Source organism: Pipistrellus kuhlii, unplaced genomic scaffold (assembly GCF_014108245.1).
Source record: "Pipistrellus kuhlii isolate mPipKuh1 unplaced genomic scaffold, mPipKuh1.p scaffold_m20_p_1, whole genome shotgun sequence".
In the NCBI taxonomy this organism is placed as follows: Eukaryota; Metazoa; Chordata; class Mammalia; order Chiroptera; family Vespertilionidae; genus Pipistrellus; species Pipistrellus kuhlii.
Window position 1 is genome coordinate 15,095,287 of NW_023425404.1, and position 20,959 is coordinate 15,116,245.

General features: G+C 41.2%; 1 protein-coding gene across 1 annotated transcript in view; it reads left to right on the forward strand.

Moving 5' to 3' along the window:
• Nucleotides 1-9,435: 9,435 nt before the first annotated feature.
• LOC118716038 (synaptojanin 2 binding protein) overlaps nucleotides 9,436-20,959 on the forward strand; it is a 29,190-nt gene continuing 17,666 nt past the window's right edge. The window contains exon 1 of the mRNA XM_036432727.1: nucleotides 9,436-9,622. Coding sequence (XP_036288620.1) covers nucleotides 9,559-9,622 — 64 coding nt within the window. The 5' untranslated portion in view covers nucleotides 9,436-9,558. The remainder of the gene's footprint in view (nucleotides 9,623-20,959) is intronic.

Consider the following 20,959-nt stretch of genomic DNA (forward strand, 5'->3'; position numbering starts at 1 on the left):
AGGATGTTGAAATTGAGGACTTCTACCCTCTACTGCCCCCTGACTCAATGCCAGAGCTCCGACTTCATGCTGCCCGTATTCTATCCATGTTCGGGAGCACCTATCTTTGTGAACAGATGTTTTCAATAATGAAACTGAACAAAAACAAGCACAGATCACGCATTACCGATGACAACCTCCATGCTGTTTTGCGGGTTGCTACAGCCCAAGAAATAAAACCGAACATTGACTCATTGATCCGGGGAAAACGGTGTCAGACATCTAGCCAGAAAACAAAACAATGAGCATTTTAGGTACATTCCAATATTACTGTTTTGCTTGATACCAATATTACTGTTTTGCTTGATAGCATGTGAGTTGGTTAACAGCACTGTTAAGGAAAAGATTGTTCCACTCATTTTAAATTCACATTTCTGGTTAACATTGTCAATTTATGACTGTTCAGTAAACCATTCGGCCCACGATTTAGGCTGGATTTTAGATTTTGGCCCCTTCTCTGATTGAGTTCGACACCCCTGATATAAACTGTGTCCCCACAAAATTCATATGTTGAAGCTCTAACCTGCAGTACCGCAGAATCCTATTTTATAATCCTATACAATAAAGAGATAATATGCAAATTAACCCTCATGCCCTTGCACAAGATGGCTGCCCCCATGTGGTCAAAGATGGCCACCACAACATGGCCAACAGGAGAGGGAAGTTGTGGGGGGATTGGGCCTGCAGGGGAATGTACTTATGGGTGATCAGACCAGCAGAGGAGGGCAGTTAGGGGTGACCAGGTCAGCAGGGGAGGGCCATTGTGGGAGACCAGGCTGGGAGAGGAGGACAGTTGAGGGTGATTGGGCTGGAAGGGGAGGGCAGTTGGGGGCAATCATACTGACAGGAGAGTGGTTAGAGGTTGAACATGCTGCCAAACAGGCAAGTGGTTGGGAGCCAACAGTCCTGGATTGTGAGAGGGATGTCCGAGGGGTCCCAAATTAGAGAGGGTGCAGGCTTGGCTGAGGGACACGGCCCCACCCCCACCCCCCCACACACACACTTAGTGCATGAATTTCATACACCAGGCTATAGTGTTAATAATATTTGGAGATAAGGTCTATATAGAGGAAAATAAGTTAAAATGAGGCCTTTAGGATGAACCCTAAATCTACATGATTGGTGTCCTTAAGAAGAGGAAATTTGGATGCAGATGTGTGCATGCACAGAAGAAAAATCATTTAAACAGAGAGAAAGAAGACAGACATCTACAAGCCAAGCAGAGTGGCCTGAGAAGAAACCAATACTGCTAACACCTGATCTTGTACTTCTTGCCCCCAGAACTGTGAGAAAATAATTTTTTGTTGTCTAAGCCACTCAGTCTCTGGCATTTATTATGGTAGCTCTAACAAGCTAATACATTCTGATTAAGTATAATAACACAGCAAGTAAAGAGGTTTAATCACTTAAACATACAAAAAAATACAATATGTGAGCCTGAAACCAAAGAAATCAATTACAGGGCAGCAACTTGGAACAAATGCCATATCAAAGGAGAGATGGTGAAGTCTTAAATTCAAATACATCTATGAGTTAGTCATCAGAGAGGTGATAGAATAAAATATTGAAGTAGGAGATCCTCCCTTCCTCCAGCTGATGAACAGACGTACTTTCCGGCGTATAAGACGACTTTTGAAACAAAAAAAGTCAACCGAAAATCGGGGGCAAAAGACCAAAATTGCACAAAAATTATCTGCAAATCTTGACGGCAAAGTAAGTCTTTTCTTTGAAGTGGGGGTGGGGGGGGTAGTCTTATACAGCAAATATAGGCCTAAACCTGTTTTAACTGTAAAAAAATAAAAATAAAAAAATAATAATAATAATTAGGGGGTCGTCTTATATGCCGGAAAATATGACTCCACCTGCGGCCAGACATTCTTGAGCACTGAACCACCAATTAGCACCTGACAAATACCCTAAGTCCCTCATTCCTAAATCCCTAGGTCCTTTATCACCAATCAGTGTGTGCTGAGTGCCCTAAACCCCGCCCCCATCCTTAAAAGTGCTTGTAACCCGGCCCTCACTCTCTTCAGCCCCTCTCTGTGGAAGCAGCTGGCAGGAGTACCCTTTCCTCCAATAAAGCCTGTGTAAGCCTGCTATCCTGGTCTCCGGTTACCTTCTCTATTTAATCTATCATGATGGTGCCTCGGACTCTGGTGAATGTGGTAAATCCTCTGGCCCTGCTCGGTGTTAGGGTCCTGAGTTGAATGGCCCGTTCAGAACACCTCTGGGAACCCTGCCTTACCAGGACATGTGGGAATCCTTACCGGTAGGCCTCAGGGATCTCCCTCCCCTCCCATCCTTGTTCCCTTGACTTGGAAGGACCCCAGAGTTTTTGTCTACTCGGCTTAGCGTTGTACATTCCAAGTTCACGTTCTACGTTCTACGAAAGCCCAGGCGCCTGGCCAGGAAAACTCTGTTCTACTCCACGGGAAAGGTTTTGGGGTGACGACCTTGGGACCTTTTCTCGTCTCTTTATCTGCAGGTTGGCTAGGGGGAAAAGAAGGACGCTTCTTATTCCCTTCCCAACTTCTCCGTGGCCCTTTCCCCTCCAGTCATGGGAACCTCTCACCCAATCCAGCCGCCCCTAAGGTGTCTCCTCGCCAATCTCTCGACCCTTGGTCTTTCTGGCTACATCGAACCAAAAAAGCTCTTTTAAAATGACATTTTCAATTCCAATATCTTCCGCCAAACTGCCTTGTAAAATGGCATCCCGATATCCTCCAAGATCTAGATAATTTTGCCACCAGACAAGGAAGCCTCAGAGAGTCCTACGAGCAGGCTTCCCCTCCCCCTTTCACTCCCGCTCTCCCACCTTGCTTTACTCCTCATGTTCCTCTATCACCTGAATATCCTCTCTGCACTCCTCAAATCTGTTCTAAAACCCCTTTCTCTACAACCTTAAACCTGTCCCTCTCTAACTACGTAAGCACTTATCCCCAAGTCGTGCGCCTGAGTGCGGGAGTCCTTGGAGCGGACTCCGTGAGCAGTTTTAACTTTTCCCCCCCTTCAGCCACGGTGGTGGCCACGGAGCCAGAAAGTGGCTGCGTTTGCAGGCCCCTCCCTGCGCAGCTCCTCCTAGTCCCGCACTTGTAGGGTGGGGCATTCCTACTTGAGAATTCTAACCCCCGTCTGCTTACCCTGCCTCCCCCGCCTGCGCGCTCCGCCTTCCCTGTGCGCCCCCCCTAATCTCGGCTCCTGTAGCCTCTAGCAAAGGTATTCACAAGTGGTTGAATTCCCTTCTCGCTCTCTGATCTTTCTCAAATAGAACCAGCAGCTGCCTTCTCCCCAGTCTCTGAGAATTCTAATCCTAAGAATCTGAGTTCCAAACTGCTAAATGTGATTTCCATGTGAACACTGCCACCTTGGCATGGCGAGTTCCGCCCCTCTTCTCCGGTTCCCACAGGGTCACCACCATCCTGGTGCAACAAGCCCTGCCCCTCTCCAACCACGTGGTCTCTGGTACATGGCCGCCATTTTAAACCAGTAAGTCCCTTCTCTGCAGGCCCCACCTGGTATGGCCATCCACCTCTGCCTTCCCCCTCCATCACTTCCTCCTCCTGAGTCTACATTCCATTCTCTTATGTCCAACCTCACAGATTGAGAGGCATCTCAGGTTTCTTTTTCCACTGACTGACCACCTTTCGTACCGGACATACGCCACAACTTCAGGTCCCCAAACCCCTCAAAAAGACCTCGTTAGCCTGACCTTTTAGGTCTTTAAAAATAGAGACAAGGAGACTCAAATCCAACAACAAGGTGAGATCAGGCCAAGTTAGGACGCCTTCCAGCTCCTAGCCACCACTCTCACAAACCCCAAACGAAGTGCCAGTCCTCCCACAGGTAAGTCAGGGACTAAGCCTCCGGGCCCATGCTTCAAATGCAGCAACGAAGGACACTGAGCCAAGGCCTGCTCAAACACGAGATCCCTGCTTGGGCCCTACCCAAGGTGCGGAGGGAAGGCCACTGGAAATCAGACTGTCGTCTGGCCCTCCGGTCTGGCCTCAGCCAGTCCAGCCAGCCGCCCTCTGGATCCAGACCTCCTGGGACTGGCCACCCAAGAAGCTGCCCAGGCCCTGACAGGGCCTCACAGACTTACATCACCAGGACAGAGCCTCGGTAATGACTGTGGTGGCAGGTAAGCCGATCTCCTTTTTCATTGACACTGTGGCCACTCATTCTGCCCTGTCTGAATTTGCTAGGACCCTTGTCCCCTCCTCAGTCTCTATTATGGGGGTTGACAGATTAGTCTCACAGCCATTAGCCACTTCAAATTCCCCCATTCACTCTTTTCTCATTCTACCTCGGTACTCCTCCAGGGCTACTGTGCATCCCCTCATAAAATACAGTTGTCTCAAACCACAGTCACTTACCTCAGTTTCACTCTCTCAATCCAAAAGGCCAAACCATTCCTTGGACTGTAAGCGCCTTATCTCCTCTATCTCTAGGAAGAATGCAGGCAGTTTAAAAACTCAAGTGGCTAGAGGCCTGGCTAGCCTGGAAACAGGCTGTGGAGCCTGTTTTCTCCCTCCCCCAACCCTTGCCTTTTAGAAATACTTAATGGAAGGTCTAAGGCATGATTATGCATTTTTGAAGGACATAGAAGGAAGGTTTGAAGGCTAATTGAAATTGTGAAGGTTTTTGTGAAGATTTGTACATGTGATGAGATGGAGAAAAGAAGGGGGGAAAAAGAAAAGAAAAGAAAAGGGAAAAAAAAAGAAAGAAAGAAAAGGAAAGAAAGAGAAAGTAAGGTACTCTCAGCAAGAAAGTGAGGCTTCAGTCTCCAAGCCTGACAGGACCAGGTTGTTGGACACTTCTTAAGCTAAACCAGAATATTCGGTTTCTAACCTCTTATCCAACCATCCAAGTCCCTAGCTTTCACTACTCCTTTCCTTCCCCTTCCCCTCCCACTTTCACTGCAACACAGTCTCAATCACTCATCTGTCACCTCTTAGTACCATGGTGACTACTCTCTCAGCTTGGAGTGTGGAACTAGAAAAAGGAATCTCATAATCCACCTCTTCTCTTTATGCCTATCAGCTTGTCTCCATCAGGGATTTTTCTTCCTCTGTGGGGAAAACTCATACATCTGTCTCCCCATCAGCTGGACAGGAACCTGGACTCTCATCTGTCTCTCACCAAACGTAGATGCAGCCTCAATAATCAGTCTTTACCTGTCCCCCTATCCATCATATCTGACACAAAAGAGGAGTCCAGATTATCCCTCTGCTTCTAACCCTTGACATCATAGCAGGAGTTGGAACTGCCATAGGGAGCTTAACTACTGCTCTACCTACTTTGAAACCCTGTCTCAGGAACTATAATACAAGGAACATGTGGATGCCCAGCAAGGGGCAAAACTGGAAAAACAAGAACCTACTTCCAATGGTAACCTATTCTCCCCTTTCATATCACTAGTGAGGCAATTAAGACCCCTACTCTTTTCTCCCTAAAAATAACATCTGGGTCTCAGTTATCTTTCAGCTCTAGATCTGTCTCCCACTCACCTGAACAATCTTGCCCCTGGGGTTCAGAGACAGTCATCTGTTTGGCCAGGCCTTACCCAGAGACCTCCAAGAATGCTTGTTAGAACCCAGCCCTACACGTCTCAGAGGCATACAGCTGGCCTCCACTGGTAGAATTTTTCTATCATTGGATCCCACATTTTTCTCTCCTAGCTAAGCCCTTATACCAGGTCTCCTCACCCTCCCTCATTCACCAAGCTTTTTCTAACTCCAGGACACCCCTCTCGTGTGTGTCTGTCTCTCTCTCTCTCTCTCTCTCTCTCTCTCTCTCTCTCTCTCTCTCTCTCGATATTCGCAGCTCCTAGCTGGACCTTCTGCCCATGGTTCTGACTGGAATCCGGGCTACACCAAGGAGCCCCATCTTTTTACCTCCCCAAGAATCTTACCCCCCAGATTGTATTTCAGCTCTAAGCACAGAAAAGCAGCAAAACCAGACAAGTGATGCTGTGGCAGCCTCAGGACCAGCTTTTACCTCCCAAGTGACTCAACAGGATCACTCTCAAGACTTCACTAACCAGTCTCTTGGAGAAATCATGCTGCTGCACACCCCTCAACCAGCACAGAAAAACTACCTGTTTTTTGCTCAGGTACCCAATGGCTCCTCTCATTATTAGGCCCACTGGTATTTATACTCTTAATTTTGCTCTTTGGCATCTGTCTCATGCACTGTTTTACTAGTCTCTTACAGAACAGAATGCAGGTGTTCGCCAACCAGAAGGTGGGAGAGATCTGGCACTGAATTCATAACTGAACACCAGAATCTTTGAGACTCTGGGTAGATGCCCCTAAAAGACGACGCCCCTTCACAGCTGGAAGTAGCTACAGAATACTGACCTTTGCCCCCTGACCTTGCCCAGACTCTCAATTTTTTTTTAAATATTACCAGAAGCCTGGAATGATAGATCCTCCCTTCCTCCAGTTGATGGACAGACGTAAACCCCACCTGCGGCCAGACAATCCTGAGCACTGAACTACCAATCAGCACCTAACAAATACCTTAAGCCCCCATTCCTAAGTCCCTAGGTCCCTAATCACCAATCAGTGTGTGCTGAGTGCCCTAAGCCCCGCCCCCTATCCTTAAAGGTACTTTTAACCTAGCCCTTGCTCTCTTCGTCCCTTTCTGTGGAAGCAGCTGGCAGTGGTACCCTTCCCTCCAATAAAGCCTGTGTGTGTCCTGCCATCCTGGTCTCCGGTTACCTTCTCTATTTAATCTATCAGAGAAGATAGGAAGAAACACAAGATTGGGAAGACAAAGTGAATATATGACATGAAATGTGCAAAGATAGAGCAAGTTGTAAATAAGGTCCCTCAAGCTTTGAGGCAAAGTTTCCACTAATGTTTGTAGATAGTAGGCTGAGGTACCCAAGATTCATACTTTTTAATACTTCAAGGTCATAAGGTCTTAAACAGGCTAGTTCAGACAAACAATGTTTTTACTTTGTGGGTCAGTCTACCAATTACCTGCCAAAATCCATTCTCATCTTTTAACCCATAATAGTAGCCCTGATTTTTTTTAGTTGGCACATTTCCATTCCACTAAAATATAACATATCCTAGGTCTCCCTTACAGTTAGGTATAATCATAAGACAGGTTTCTGGCTATCTATACTAATAAAATCCTAGGTGGCCCTCGCCCTCACATTATCACAAGATGGCTGCCCCACATCATCAAAAGATGGCCCCAACAAGATGGCCACCACAAGATGGCTGTCAGAGGAGAGCAGTTGGGGGCTATCAGGATGGCAGGGGGTGATCAGGCAGGCAGGTAGACAGGGGGGTTAGGGGCAATCAGGAAGGTAGGCAAGCAAATGGTTAGGAGCCAGCAGTCCTATATTGCAAGAGACAGTTGAACATCCCCTTTAGGAGTCCCAGATTAGAAAGGGTACAGTCTGAGTTGAGGGATACCGCTCTCCCCCAGTGCACAAATTACGTGCACTGGGCCTCTAGTTGAAATATAAGTAATACATAAAACTTCAAAGAGGTCTCATAAAGGTATGGAATGAACCTTTCTTTGCCTTTTCTATGCTACTTTCTTGGAATGTAAATGAGGGTTGAAGTTCCAAAATCCATTTTGGACCATGAAGCAAAGGCCATATTCAGGGGAGGGGACTGGAGAAGAGAACAGAAAGCTGGAAGGAACCTGGGCCAGGGGACTGAGGCATCTTGATAGGAGGCCTGAGCTATCAATTTCCAGAATTGTTTAATACAAATAAATAAAATTCCATTTTAGCCTATTGCAAATAGAATTAAGTGCATATCTCTGCACCAGTGTACCTCCCTGATCTATTTCTAGACTATTTTTTCAGTGTTATTTGATCACCTTGTCAATTCTTTCTGCTTTTATCACTCAGACTCTGTTGTATTTGCTATTCCCTAAATACCAATCCTCCATCATTATCCTGATTCCATAATTTTTCTCAATTGTTTTCTGAGTAAAAATCAGTATATCCTCAGTTTTCTGCCTTCCTACATATTCAAGTTTCATCATTGTTAAAAAACTATACTTACATTAAGATATAGAGGCGATTTACATGCCTAACCTGTTACTCCACTAATTACCAGTATTTCCTGAACTTACTTGATGATTCTTTTCCTTTTATTGTTTTATGTGTCTCTCTTGAAGGGGTGTGTCCAGGTTAGAAGGGTAATATTCCCAGGTATAAGCTAGTGGTTTTCCCTTCAATAGTCCACAAGAAACTTTTTCAGTTGGGGGAAACACAGGAGACGTTTATGTTACTTGCTCACAAAGCTAGATAACTGGAAGAAGATAAAATCAAAACTTGAGATCAAGCCTTCTAACATTATCTCCTGTGTTCTTCCCACTATTCCATATTCACTTCTCTCTGAATTAGCTAATAAAAGGCCTTCCTGAGGAATCCACCTATTTTTTTGTTTTGCTTGGTAAGTACTGTAGCTTCTGTTTTAATGATTTAATTTGAATTTGAATGCCTTAATGGGAACTGCATTGTTGAGTCCTTTAGAGTCCCCACCAATTCCGGTGGTCTAACTCCAGGTAATTTCCTAGATTTAAATCACCCTCTTGATCCTTCAGGCTTGTGAGTTTTTGACCCCTAAAGCCCTGTTTTGGAATTTTACCTCCAGAGTCAGGAAGGCTGGATTGAAGTCACAGCTAGTTCACCCACTAGTCTTACTGTAAGAATTTTTTTTTTAAGGATTAAACTTTCTCTTTTACTAAAACAAAGAGAACTTTACCCTTTTCTTAAAGAATTTTCTTGAGTGAATTTGTAACCATAAATCCTTCCACTGTCCCTTTTATAAGTCTATAGTTGCCTTGCTCAAAGCTGTAAGGACCTGCTTGTCATAGAGATAGAAAAGTTTTAATTTTTACTCTTGATTATGGCAATTAACTAACATAGATGGCCACCAAAAAGGTGCCTGACCAAAGGGTGTATAGCAAACGGTGCACAACCTGCACGTCTCCCGTGAAAACGTGCAGGTTGTGCACTGTATCTGCCTGGCTACATAAAAGAGTCAAGTTTCTGTCTATCTTTGCAATCATTTGGGGGAATTGTGTGAAACGCCTAGTCTGGTTTGGTGATCACAGAATAATAGAGCTCTTTTTTCTTTTTTCTTTGCTCCATTGGTGGAGATTTCTTAGAAATTGCAGGGTATCTTCCTTTTAATGTTCCCTTGACACTGACTTACGTCTCTCACCTTTGCTTTCCCTCCATCCCCCACCTGCAGCAGTAACTTGCTCCAGGCTCACTTTGCTCCAGTGCCTAGGTGCTTAATCACAGGGAACAACCACCGCCTGTAATTATTGGAATCAAGAGTCTAAGATTTCGCAGCCCCATCCGCCACCAGAACTACGATTCCCAGCATTCCTGGTGCTCCCCGCGTTCGGCTTCCGCTTCCGGTCCAGGGGCCGCAGAAACTGAAAGTACCGAGTTTTTAGGCGCCCCACTGAGATTGATTCACCTTCACCTGTGCGAGACCTAGTTGACCAGGTGGGAAACCTGACAGGCAGTAAAATATGAACGGAAGAGTGGATTATTTGGTCACTGAGGAAGAGATCAATCTTACCCGAGGACCCTCAGGTACGTTCGGAATTGGGCATCTTTGGGAGTAGGGTCCTTGAAGTGTGATTGCAAAGCAGGCACGCACCTCTTCTTTTGGACTCAGAGCTGGCAGGCCCCAACCTAGAGGTTTCCTGTCACGCTTTTGAGCATGTAGAACAATATTTTGGCATCCGTCGTTAGCCAGACAAGGACCTGAGGAATCCGTCTCATTTTTTTTTATTTTTTATTTTTGAGTTGGATTACCATCTTATTATAGTCAGGACAGGTTTCTTTCGGCTAACGGTACCAGAAAATCCTGGGAGAAAGCCTGCTTTTTAACCAGCACACAATGAACAGCACACCCCTCCTCCCATTGCTTGGTCCATACCTGTTTCTACGAGAGACTTTAATAAACATGGAATTATAAACGGTGTAGACTGTAAATGCACAGCCATTTTCTTGGTGCTAGTCTTCCTCCCTTTCTTCTTTCTGGGAAAGTCATTTCGTATAAAGTTAAATTTTAAAGCAGAAAGAAAACTTAGCGATCCATTACAGAAGTTCCCAAACCTGGTTCTGCCTCAAAATTAACCAGAGTTTTGCTTAAAGAAAAAAAAAAAAAAAAAAAAGTTAATTATTAGGTCCGGCCTCCAGGAATTTGGATTCAAAGCAGGTATTTTATCATTTGTGTGTGTGTGTGTGTGTGTGTGTGTGTGTGTGTGTGTGAACAAGACATCATGCTTCTGGAGTGCCAACTATTTTCTGTTTCTTGACATGGATAATGGTTCCCTAGTTCTGATACCGTCCAAATTTTCATTTACCCACAGCCCTCTTCCCCCTGATCCTCTTCACTCACGGGGCTGCTACCGTCACTGCATGCTGCCTGTCCCGAATTTTGTTGCCTTTCCCTTGCACCTGTCTAGTGTATGGATTTAGGAGCTTTAGCTGTGGGATTATGTAGGTCTCAATCTGGCATCTGATTTCCTCCTAGTTCTTTGATATTTATTCTCTGACCATTTGACTGATGTAAGCCTTAGTTTCTCCTCTATAAAATGTGCATAATAGAATACACTTCATAGGGTCATGAGAATGAAATGAATTCAACTATGTAATACTTTTAGAATATTTCCCACCACATGGTTAGCACTAGGTAAGTATCGGCTATTACTGTTGTTATTGTTAATAGATGAATGGCAAGATGAACACAGTAAATCCCACTAAATACTGTTATTCCAAGAGTCTCCAATAAGTCATTAAATACCATGAGCTCCATCTCCAAAATGTTTCTGTGAGCCTTCCACTCTTTTCTGTTTTACCTAGAACAGTCCATTATCTTCTCTCACATGGAATTTTGTAATAGCCTGACTACCCTTTATAAATTTTTCCCCATAACATATGGCTTTCAGAATCATTCATATTTTGCCTTCTTTCTTGTTATAAAAAAATGATGGGAAGGTGGCTTTACTTATCAGAATATAACTCATGGCTTATCTGCATGGTTTAGTGTCATGTGCCATATGAGCTCCTAAACCTTTATCAAAGGCTCTTATGCCCAAGTTTCTTAGGTTTTCTTTTCCTGTTTTACATAAATATCTCTTTTCACCTTCAAGGAGCTGACTTTGAAGCTAACATAGAAAAATTATTAAACCAAAATCTGTCCTTTTTTGTTGTTCATTTTAAAAAATATGTTTCTATTGACTTTACAGAGAGGAAGGAAGAGGAAGAGAGAGAAATAGTTATCGCCTGCCTCCTGCATGCCCCCTCCTTGGGACCAAGCCTGAAACCTGGGCATGTTCCCTGACTGAGAATCAAACCAGCAACCTCCTGTTGCACGGGATGCTCAACCAAGTGAGCTGCAGTGGCAGGGCTGTTTTTATGTTTTTCATCCATTGATACTTGTTCTTTCCATAGGGCCCATTAAAAAACAATGGTAGTTCCTTTTCTGATTGCCCTGCAAAGATTTAAAAGCATCCTGCTTCTGTTTTGTCTCTTCCTGCTGCTCTAACCTCCTTTTGATCTCTTGTGATGTGGTTTGAGGTTTTCTTCTAGTCTCTTAGGAATTTAATGTACTTTGACATAGTCCTTTGGCTGTGGCATCCAATATTTTCAGGATCTCCTTATTAGAGGAGAGCAGAACTCTGATATTATCTTCCATGTTCTAGTCACTAAATACTTTTAAAGTTCGTATAGTATCACTTTACCGTTTTTGGTATTTGCCTAACAATGTTGCTTGATGTTTAGCTCACATTCACTAAAATTCCATGTTGATCTTAACAGATGTTAGCATTTTTTTTTCTGAATTATTGCAGTTAGGACAAACTTCAAGGGACTAATTAAGAAGAATAACTATATCTAGCTAATATGTTTCCCCAAAAAGGGGTTTAATTTCTATACTATATGTGTATTTATTCACCTGGTGGCTTCTTTAAGTAGGTTCATGTCATACTCATGTAAGTTGATAAACAAGAGAATAGAGCCACAAATTTTGTATTGAACTTAGATGAAAACAATCATTTGAAGTTTGGGTGGCTCAGTTAATAAGAAAAGATATCAGATTTCTGTTATAACCTCCCAGAGTTCCTTACCTGGTATGTGGTATTCCTAAGAAGTCTCACAGTCTAATTCAGCTTTTTTTTTTTTTTTTTGCTTTTTTTTTTTTTTCACTGTATCATCATGCAAATACATTAGGAAGAAGTCAGTTATCACCACTGGAAACTTCCAGTGATTTTGGTAGTCCCCATAGGGACCTTTCTTTCTATAGAAGAACTATGAAAAGCCTCTAGTTCTCAGTATGCATTTCTGTTTGTAGACACGATTGTCATTCTTTGTGTACAACTTCCTATGCAGGAACTTGATAATTTAATCAGGTAACTGTAAGAATGTACACTGACTGGCCAGTTATTATGATCTCTGAATATATAATAATCTGACCACTCAGTGTATATCCTATATAATAAAAGGCTAATATGCAAATTGTCCCCTCAACCAGGAGTTTGACCAGCAGGCAGGCTGGCCAACCGTCCATGTCCTCTCCCCCTGGCCAGGCTGGCTGGACCCCACCCATGCATGAATTCATGCACCAGGCCTCTAATTTATATATATATATATATATATATATATATATATATATATATATATATATATATATTGTGTGTGTGTATATATATATATATATATATATATATATATCTCCACTCAAAAAAATATATATATATATATTGAGTGGCCATATTATTATGCGTTCAGAGATCATAATAATCTGTCCACTCAGTGTATATATCTTTGCTTTTTATGTCGCCAGTGTTCTGTCAGGGGCAAACATCTTGGATATTTCCAGTGTTTGGGTCCATTTTGCAAGGCAGATGAACTGTTCTGTCTGATCTTGGTTATTTTAAAGGAAATAATGAAATCTTAGGAAAATTAAAACAATGAGGTATCTGGGGAGGCAAAAAGAAGCTTGGCATGCAGTTTGGCTTCTCTCCTATTCCAACTTCCTCCTCTGTGTAAGGAGAGGCTTAGGTCAGATGACTGCACATTTTTTCCACTTCCAAGAGTTCAGGATTCTTTGGTCATTTCATATATTATTTTATGATTCCTGCCATTTTGGACTATAGTGGGTGCTTGAAGAATTGTTAAAGACAATGGTCATAGTCTCAAATGTCTTCAAGCGTTTAAAGAGTTCACCTTTTATGCTTTATGGAACACTACCAGTTTTCTTTCTATGGTAGTCTAGTTTGATTAAGTCTTTAAGCCTCCTACTTGTTCCTTTATCAAATGGGGATAAAAAAGGGAGAGATCAACCAAAGGACTAATGTGCACACATATGAGCCTTACCAGTGGTCAAGGACAATAGGGTGGTGGGGGCATGAATGGGGTGGAGATTGGAATGGGGGGTTGAGGACAAATATGTGATACCTTAACCAATAAAGAAATTAACAAAAAATAAAAAATAATAAAATTGAGAGTTCTTAATGTTGGAAAGACTCTGTTACTCTAAGAAGTATGATTAGAATCTAATCTTGGTTCCCCCCACTCAAACCCCCCACTGAAACAGGTAGAGATTGGTCATAAAGACAACCCTATTGTATATTGGGTATTAGGATTAGGATTCCCTGTTCAGGGCTGAGTCTCAGTGGGTTTCAGTAAGTTGCTCCTGAGATATCTTGAAAGAGTGGGGAAAGATCTCTCTTTCTCTAGTCTCTTAAAAGGAGTTGCAGGGATAAATGGGTTGGTGTAATGTTTTAATATTGAATAATTAAGCAAATATCTTTTTGTTACTGTGCTAGTTACTTTATATATGTATTAACTCATTTGATTTTCACAGCAAACTTGAGTGTTAAGTGAATAATCCACATTAAGGATAAGTGATTAATCCACATTAAGTATTTGCCCAAGTTCTAAAGCCAGTGAGTTTCAAGAGCTAGGAATTTAACCCACATCTCTTGAGTCTACTGTTTCATATGCTACATCCCAGTAGAGAAGCCATGTTTAGGGAGTTGACTCCAATCATTCTCCTGACCTTTATTTTATAATATCATGCCTTATTCCCAAAGGATTTGAGGCATCTTAAATGACTTACACAATCCACAGTGGAAAGTTTTTATAGTTTGCTGTTGACAGAGCCAGGGCACGTCAAGGTGAGAACCTAAAAACAAGAAAAATCATTAAGTCCAAGCACGTAAGCCTCTACAAGCCTCTCATGTGCTTCTGTTTAACCTGAGACAGTGCTAACAGTTTTATGACCTATTCCTTCATGTACCAATTAGAGCTGAAACTGAAATGCTATATCCTTGTATTTTCTATTGATTACATGAAATCTAGCCCTCATGGAAATTACATACTTGGCATTCTCATGTAAAAAGTTAAATCTTTGTGCAAAGGTGCAGATGGTTACAGATTATGACCTGCATATATGTAATGGGAGGGCAAAGGAAGTATATAGGGGAATGTGTTCATCTGATCCTGTGATAGAAAAGTTTAAAGAATGGAGTTGTTGATAAGGGCCAGATTGACCAATTAAAGAAGATAGAGCTTACGTTTATTTTGTAGATTGACTTTAGGCTCAAGTGAGGAACAGGGATGGGTATGGCCTAAGCAATAATAGAGAAAATAAAATAAATTAAGCATATTCTGAACTCAGTGAGTAAACCAGACTAGATAGAAGGAGAGTTAAGGGAGATGAAGTTGTAAAAATTGGTAGAGATTGGATGATTAAAAGTCTCTGTGTTGCTGTGGAAACTTAACCTTTCTTTTTTGTTGTTGTTAATCCTCACTGGAGGATATTTTTTCCATTGATTTTTAGAGACATTGGAAAGGAGGGGGTGAGGGGGAGAGAGAGACAGAGAAAGAAAGAGAGGGAGAGAGGGAGAGAGAGAGGGAGAAAGTGAGAGAGTGAGAGAATGTGAGAGAGATTGGCTGCTTCCTACACGCTACCCCAACTGGTGGGGCCTGTAATCAAACCTGCAGTCCTTTGTTGCACAGGCCAACACTAACCACTGAACACACTGGCCAGGGCGAAACTTAACCTTTCTTTAAGGTTCCATCTTGATTTCTTCCCCTTTGTATTTAGTGGTTAAAACTGAATTTAAGAGTCACCACCTCCAGGAAGCTTTTCTGACCCAGGCTAGATATCTCTCTGATTAAGACTATCAGCAGGAGGAAGCTGATAAGTGTTTCTCTCTCATCATTGATGTTTCTATTTCTCCCTCTCCTTCTCTGAAATCATGTGGCTAGGCAGCAAAGTAGCCAATTATTATATTTGAGTAAGATCAAAATTATGTATTGAAGAAAAAATTTATATTTAGATTATGAATCAGAACAAACTATTGGTCTCAGAAGACTCAGAAATGAAGGGAAGCTATTTTTAAAAATACTCATTTAGTGTTCACTACATTATGATTAGAAGTCATGGCTGCTAGAATAAAAAGTTTAAAAATGATCCCTATTTTTAAGAATGTTGCAGTTCAGCCTGGCTCAGTGGTTGAGTGTCAACCTATGAAGCAGGAGGTCGTGGTTTGATTCCCAGTCAGGGCACATGCCCAGCTTGTGAGCTCTATCCCCAGTATGGGGTGCACAGGAGGCAGCCAATGATTGAGTCTCTGTCATCATTGATGTTTCTGCCTCTCTCTTTCTCTTCCTTCCTCTCTGAGATCAATAAAAATATATTAAAAAGAATGTTGAACCCTAATTGGTTTGGCTTAGTGGGTAGAGTATCAGCTTTCGGACTGAAGGATCCCAGATTTGATTACGGCAAGGGGATGTATCTTGGTTGCAGGCACATCCCCCAGTACTGGGTATGCAGGAGACAGCTGATGGATGTTTCTCTTACTAGTATTTCTAACTCTCTATCCCTCTCCCTTCCTCTTTGTAAAAAATCAATAAAATATATTAAAAAAGAATGTTGCAGTTCAATAGGAAGGTAGTTATGATAGGCATGTGTCAAGTACCTTTAAGAGGTAGAATAATGAAAGTGCTATGGATCCTCATCAGATATGTTGTGTTCCTTGAAGAGTCAGAGGCAATGAATCATGTCAGGCAAAACAACAACAACAACAAAAAACCCAAGAATATATTAAACGTCTTTAAGAAGCATTTTGGAAACAAATTAGATAATGTTATTTTTCCCCTTGTACAAAACTAAAGTATTTTCAGGCAATGGCAATGATCATACATTGTGCCATTTACCGTATGTTGGGCAAGAAGAGCTGGAGTAAGAGAAAGTTGAAAAGAGGGTAGTAGAGAGGGTACAGAATGTATTTGAGGCAAAAATGAAGAGATTGAAACACTTCAAAAGCAATGAAGCAAACCGAGACATGATGTAGTAGAAGCCTGGCATTTACGCTCAGTGCTTGAACAAGGGCTGGTTCTGGAATGAGAGAATAAGAATGCCTACCTCGATATTTGAAAGCGAAGTTTAGGAGCAATAAAAAGAGGCCTCCGTGTAGATCCTGGCAGGCACTGCCTGAAATATGTTTGGTAGGCCATATTCTTTGTTGCTCCTGTCAGATGAGGAGGGCATAATACATGCTTTTATTGTTGGACCATCCTTCTGTTCCTTTGAGGTGAAAGATTTTCCCTCTTTCTGTCGTTATTTGTCAAAGCATATTTGTTAACTGTCTTTTGGGAGAGGTAACAAAATGACAAGTGACATGTTTCATTTTTGTATCAGAGGATTTCTCCAGGGGATATATAATTTTGGGTCAAAAAATGCCCAGTAATTTAACCTCTGGACTTGAAGATCTCCCTGACTTATGTGAGCTATGAGAATGATCCAGCATACAACTCCCTAGTTTTTGTGTGTCCAACCTTGTGGAGTTTCACTCAACATATGCATGACCTAGTACTTGGTAAAGACACATGCAGGTGCCCTGAACTCCTTTTTTCTGTCAAACTACCTCCTTTTCAGAATTTTACCCTATAATTTCTAGCAACCTCATCATCCACAAACTTTGATTTCCTATCTCATCAACTCAGTGAAGCTGCTAGATTGTACTTGGGCCCTTCTTCCTGTGGTTATGATCCAGAAATTGCTGCTATACAGTAAATCAGGCTGATCAGAGAGCTACATTGTGTTAATCCAACAGCATATTAAGAGGATTATACAATATATCATGACAAAGTGGGATTTATTCTAAGGATGCAAAGAAATTTTAGAAAATCAATCAATGCAATACATAATATTAATAGAATGAAGGAAAACCCCTCAAGATTATCTCAACAGAAAAAGTATTTGAGGAAATTCAACACTTTTTCATGTTAAAAACAATCAACAAATTATGAATAGAAGGGAACTTCCTCAACATGACAAAGGTCATATATGAAGAATCCACAGCTAACAAACTTAACAGTGTATGAATAAAAGTTTTTTCCTCCTAAGATCAGAAGTAAACAAGAATGCCTGCTTTTGCCACTTCCATTTAACATGCTATTGGAAATTCTAGTAGCTAAGTTTCTATATATTTAACAATGAATAATATGAAAAGGAAATTAAGCAAGAAGTTCTATTATCAATAGCATCAAAAAGAATAAAATACTTATACTGTTAGTAAATTCAACCAAGAAGATAGTAACCTATACTTTGAAAACTATATAATTTGACTGAAAGAAATTAAAGACAAAAATAAATAGAAATATATCCCACATTCATGGATTGGAAGATTAATAATGTTAAGGAAATAACACTATCCAACACAGTCTTCAGACTCAATGTATAATAATATCCATCAAAATTTCATCAGCCTTTTTTCATAAATAGAAAAACCCATTCTAAAATTCATGTGAAATCTCAAAGGATATCCTAACAACTAGAGAATCTTTAAAAGAGAGAACAAAGTTTGAGAACTCACACAACTTCCTGGACTGGAGCAGAGACTTATACACCAGTGTTACGGCAGCATTATTCACAACAGCCAAAATATGGAGACAATCAAGTGTACATTGACGACTAGATAAACAAAATATGGTATATGCATGCAATGATTATTATCCAGTCTTTAAAAGGAATGAAATAATTCTGATACATGTTACAGTAAGAATGTACAAAGGGAAGTAAGCAAGACAAAAGAACAAATATTGGATTATTCCACTTATCTGACATATAGAGAATAGGCAAACTCATAGAAACAGAAAGTATAATAGAGGTCTTCAGGGGCTGGAGGAAGGAGGAGTGAGAAGTTATTCTTTAATGGGTACAGAATTTTTGTTTGGTATGATAAAAAAAAGTTCTAAATATGTATAGTGATAGTTGCACAAACAGTAACATGAAATTTAACATTCTAACCATTTTTAAATGTGTTACACCATTGAATTAATGTAACACATTTAAAAATGGTTAGAATGTTAAATTTCATGTTACTGTTTACTACTAAACAAACAGTGAGTTGTGTCTCATACAGTTTTATTTTATGTTATGTTTATCTTATCACAAAATAAATAAGGACTGGGTTGTGTATTTAGTAGAGTTGGATTGATATCTAAGGGAAATTATAAAATTATCTTGTACAGAAAAAGTAAATAGGGAGAAAATAGGGTGTTTGTCAGTCTGGAGTTCATAACTCAGCAAGCAACATTTGTCATTGATATTAGTGGACTAGTTTTTTTTCCATTTTAATTATGTTCAGACATTATTTCTAGGATAACAGATTGTTAAACACTGGTCTTTTATTTTACAACTGAATAAATTAAAGGTTTTTCCTTTTCTGGCCTGAAAGTTTGGCAATAGAGATCCTAAGGGTTTCCAGAAGGACCAATTCTTTCTCTGGAATATATTGCCCTTGGGGACTGTTCTACAATTATCCCAACACTTGTTATTCAGAGCCAAAGATTTTTTTTTTCTAAAGCCATTTTTTTATATTTTCTGCAAAGATACAGTGTAGTAATAAAATGGCTTATAACTCACACTTTGGAATTAAACATCCTGGCTTAGTGTCTTGGCTTTATGAAAAGCTAACTGACCTTTTGTGAAGTTACCTAATGTTTTTATGTCTCACCTTTTAAATTCACCTGTAACATTTTTTTTTTTGAGAAGATTAAATGAGATAATATATGTGCAGTACATAGTGAATACCTGGTACATATTTAATGCTCAATACGTTTAGGTGTTGCTGCTGCTATTACTGATCTTATTTATAAACAAGCTCAAGGTCCAGACCTGGAAATAGGAGCAGTCCACAAGAAGACGTTTCTTGTTTAAATTTCCAAGGCTCTTAACCTAGGCACACTCTCTCCCAGTCCTATGGAGGAGGTGCCATTCTTATGCCATACTTACTTTTGTTGTGTTTAAGATTTCTAAAGTTGAGACTAAGCCACCCATTTTAATCTAGCCACTGCAAACCAAAATTAATTTTAGACTGTAGTAAAGAGTAAAAAGCATTAATATGAGCAAAAGAAGCTGCAGCCCAAGATACATAGATTCAGGTAGCAACCTAAATTGAGACCAAGGAAGAACAAAATAAGGGTTCTTAAAGGGAAAAATCACAAAACGTAATTCTTTCATGCAAATGAAGGTTAACAAAGTTTGGTTAGTTCCAATATGCAAACAAGGGAGGCAAAAACTATAGGAAACAGGTAAACTCCATGTAGCAGTTGTTCCAGGATATTGATGATTCAGCTTTGAGCTGTGTTTAGCAACAGATTTAGCAACTTAATAGCAGCTCTGAGAATTGAGGCTCAAATGTGCATAGGCTGTTAGGCCCCACTTTCTTAATAGCCTCCTGACTCCATTTTAGGCCCTTCCACCCACCCCAATATTAGTGACTACAGTTTAGATATTTTGGTTCGCATCACATTTAAATTTTTTTTTTTTTTTTTTTTTTTTTTTTTATCTCTAGTGAATCTACTAGTAGTCGTTTTCTTTGCTCTCTCACCTTAACCCCTTTTGGATTGTAGATGCTGAGAACTGAATTGATTATATCCTTTAGATCCATAACACATTGTCATCATCAGTACATGCAAGATTTTTTTGTTTTTGTTTTATTTTTACCCTTCATTTCTAACCTCATCATGTACTATCTTCCCCTAATAGTTACCCATTCTAATATGTCTCCACATGTCCTTAAATATGCATGCATTTTTATAAATAGATAATACTGTTTTGTGCGAATGGGTTTTTAATTTATCAGAAGACTAGAGGTCTGGTGCACGAAATTCGTGCATGAGGGCAAAGGGGTGTCACTCAGCCCAGCTTGCACCCTCTCCAATCTGGAACCCCTCAAGGGATCGGTCCTAAATGGCAGCCGGACATCCCTCTCACAATCCAGGACCGCTGGTTCCCAACTGCTCACCTGCCTGCCTTCCTGATTACCCCTCACCGCTTCTGCCTGCCAGCCTAATCACCCTAACCACTCCAATGCCAGCCTGATTGTGTCCACATGGGCGCAGTCATCTTGTGTGTTGGAGTGATGGTCAATTTGCATATTACTCTTTTATTAGATAGGGTAGAGGCCTGCTGCACAGGTGGGGGCCAGCTGGTTTGTCCTGAAGGATGTCCTGGATCAGGGTGGGGGTTTCTTTGGGGTGTGGGGTGGCCTGGGCTAGAGGCCTGTGGTGATTTGCAGGCCGGCCATGCCCCTCGGTGACCTAAGTGGAGTTCCTGGTATCTGGGATTTATATAATTGAAACTTTGTAGCCTTGAGTGGAGGCCTAGACTGGCCAGGGTGTGCAGGAAGCTTGGCTTCCTCCATTGCCAGGGAAACCCAAACCTCCTGCCCACAACCATCTTGGTTGGATTAATTTGCATACTCACTCCTGGTTGGCTGGTGGGCGTGCCTTGTTGGTATAGTATAGATATGGTAAATTTGCATATTACTTTTATTAGATAGGATTATTCAGTGCTTCTGACTTTTAACTAGGTTTTAGTTACCAATTCTCCAAAGAATAGAC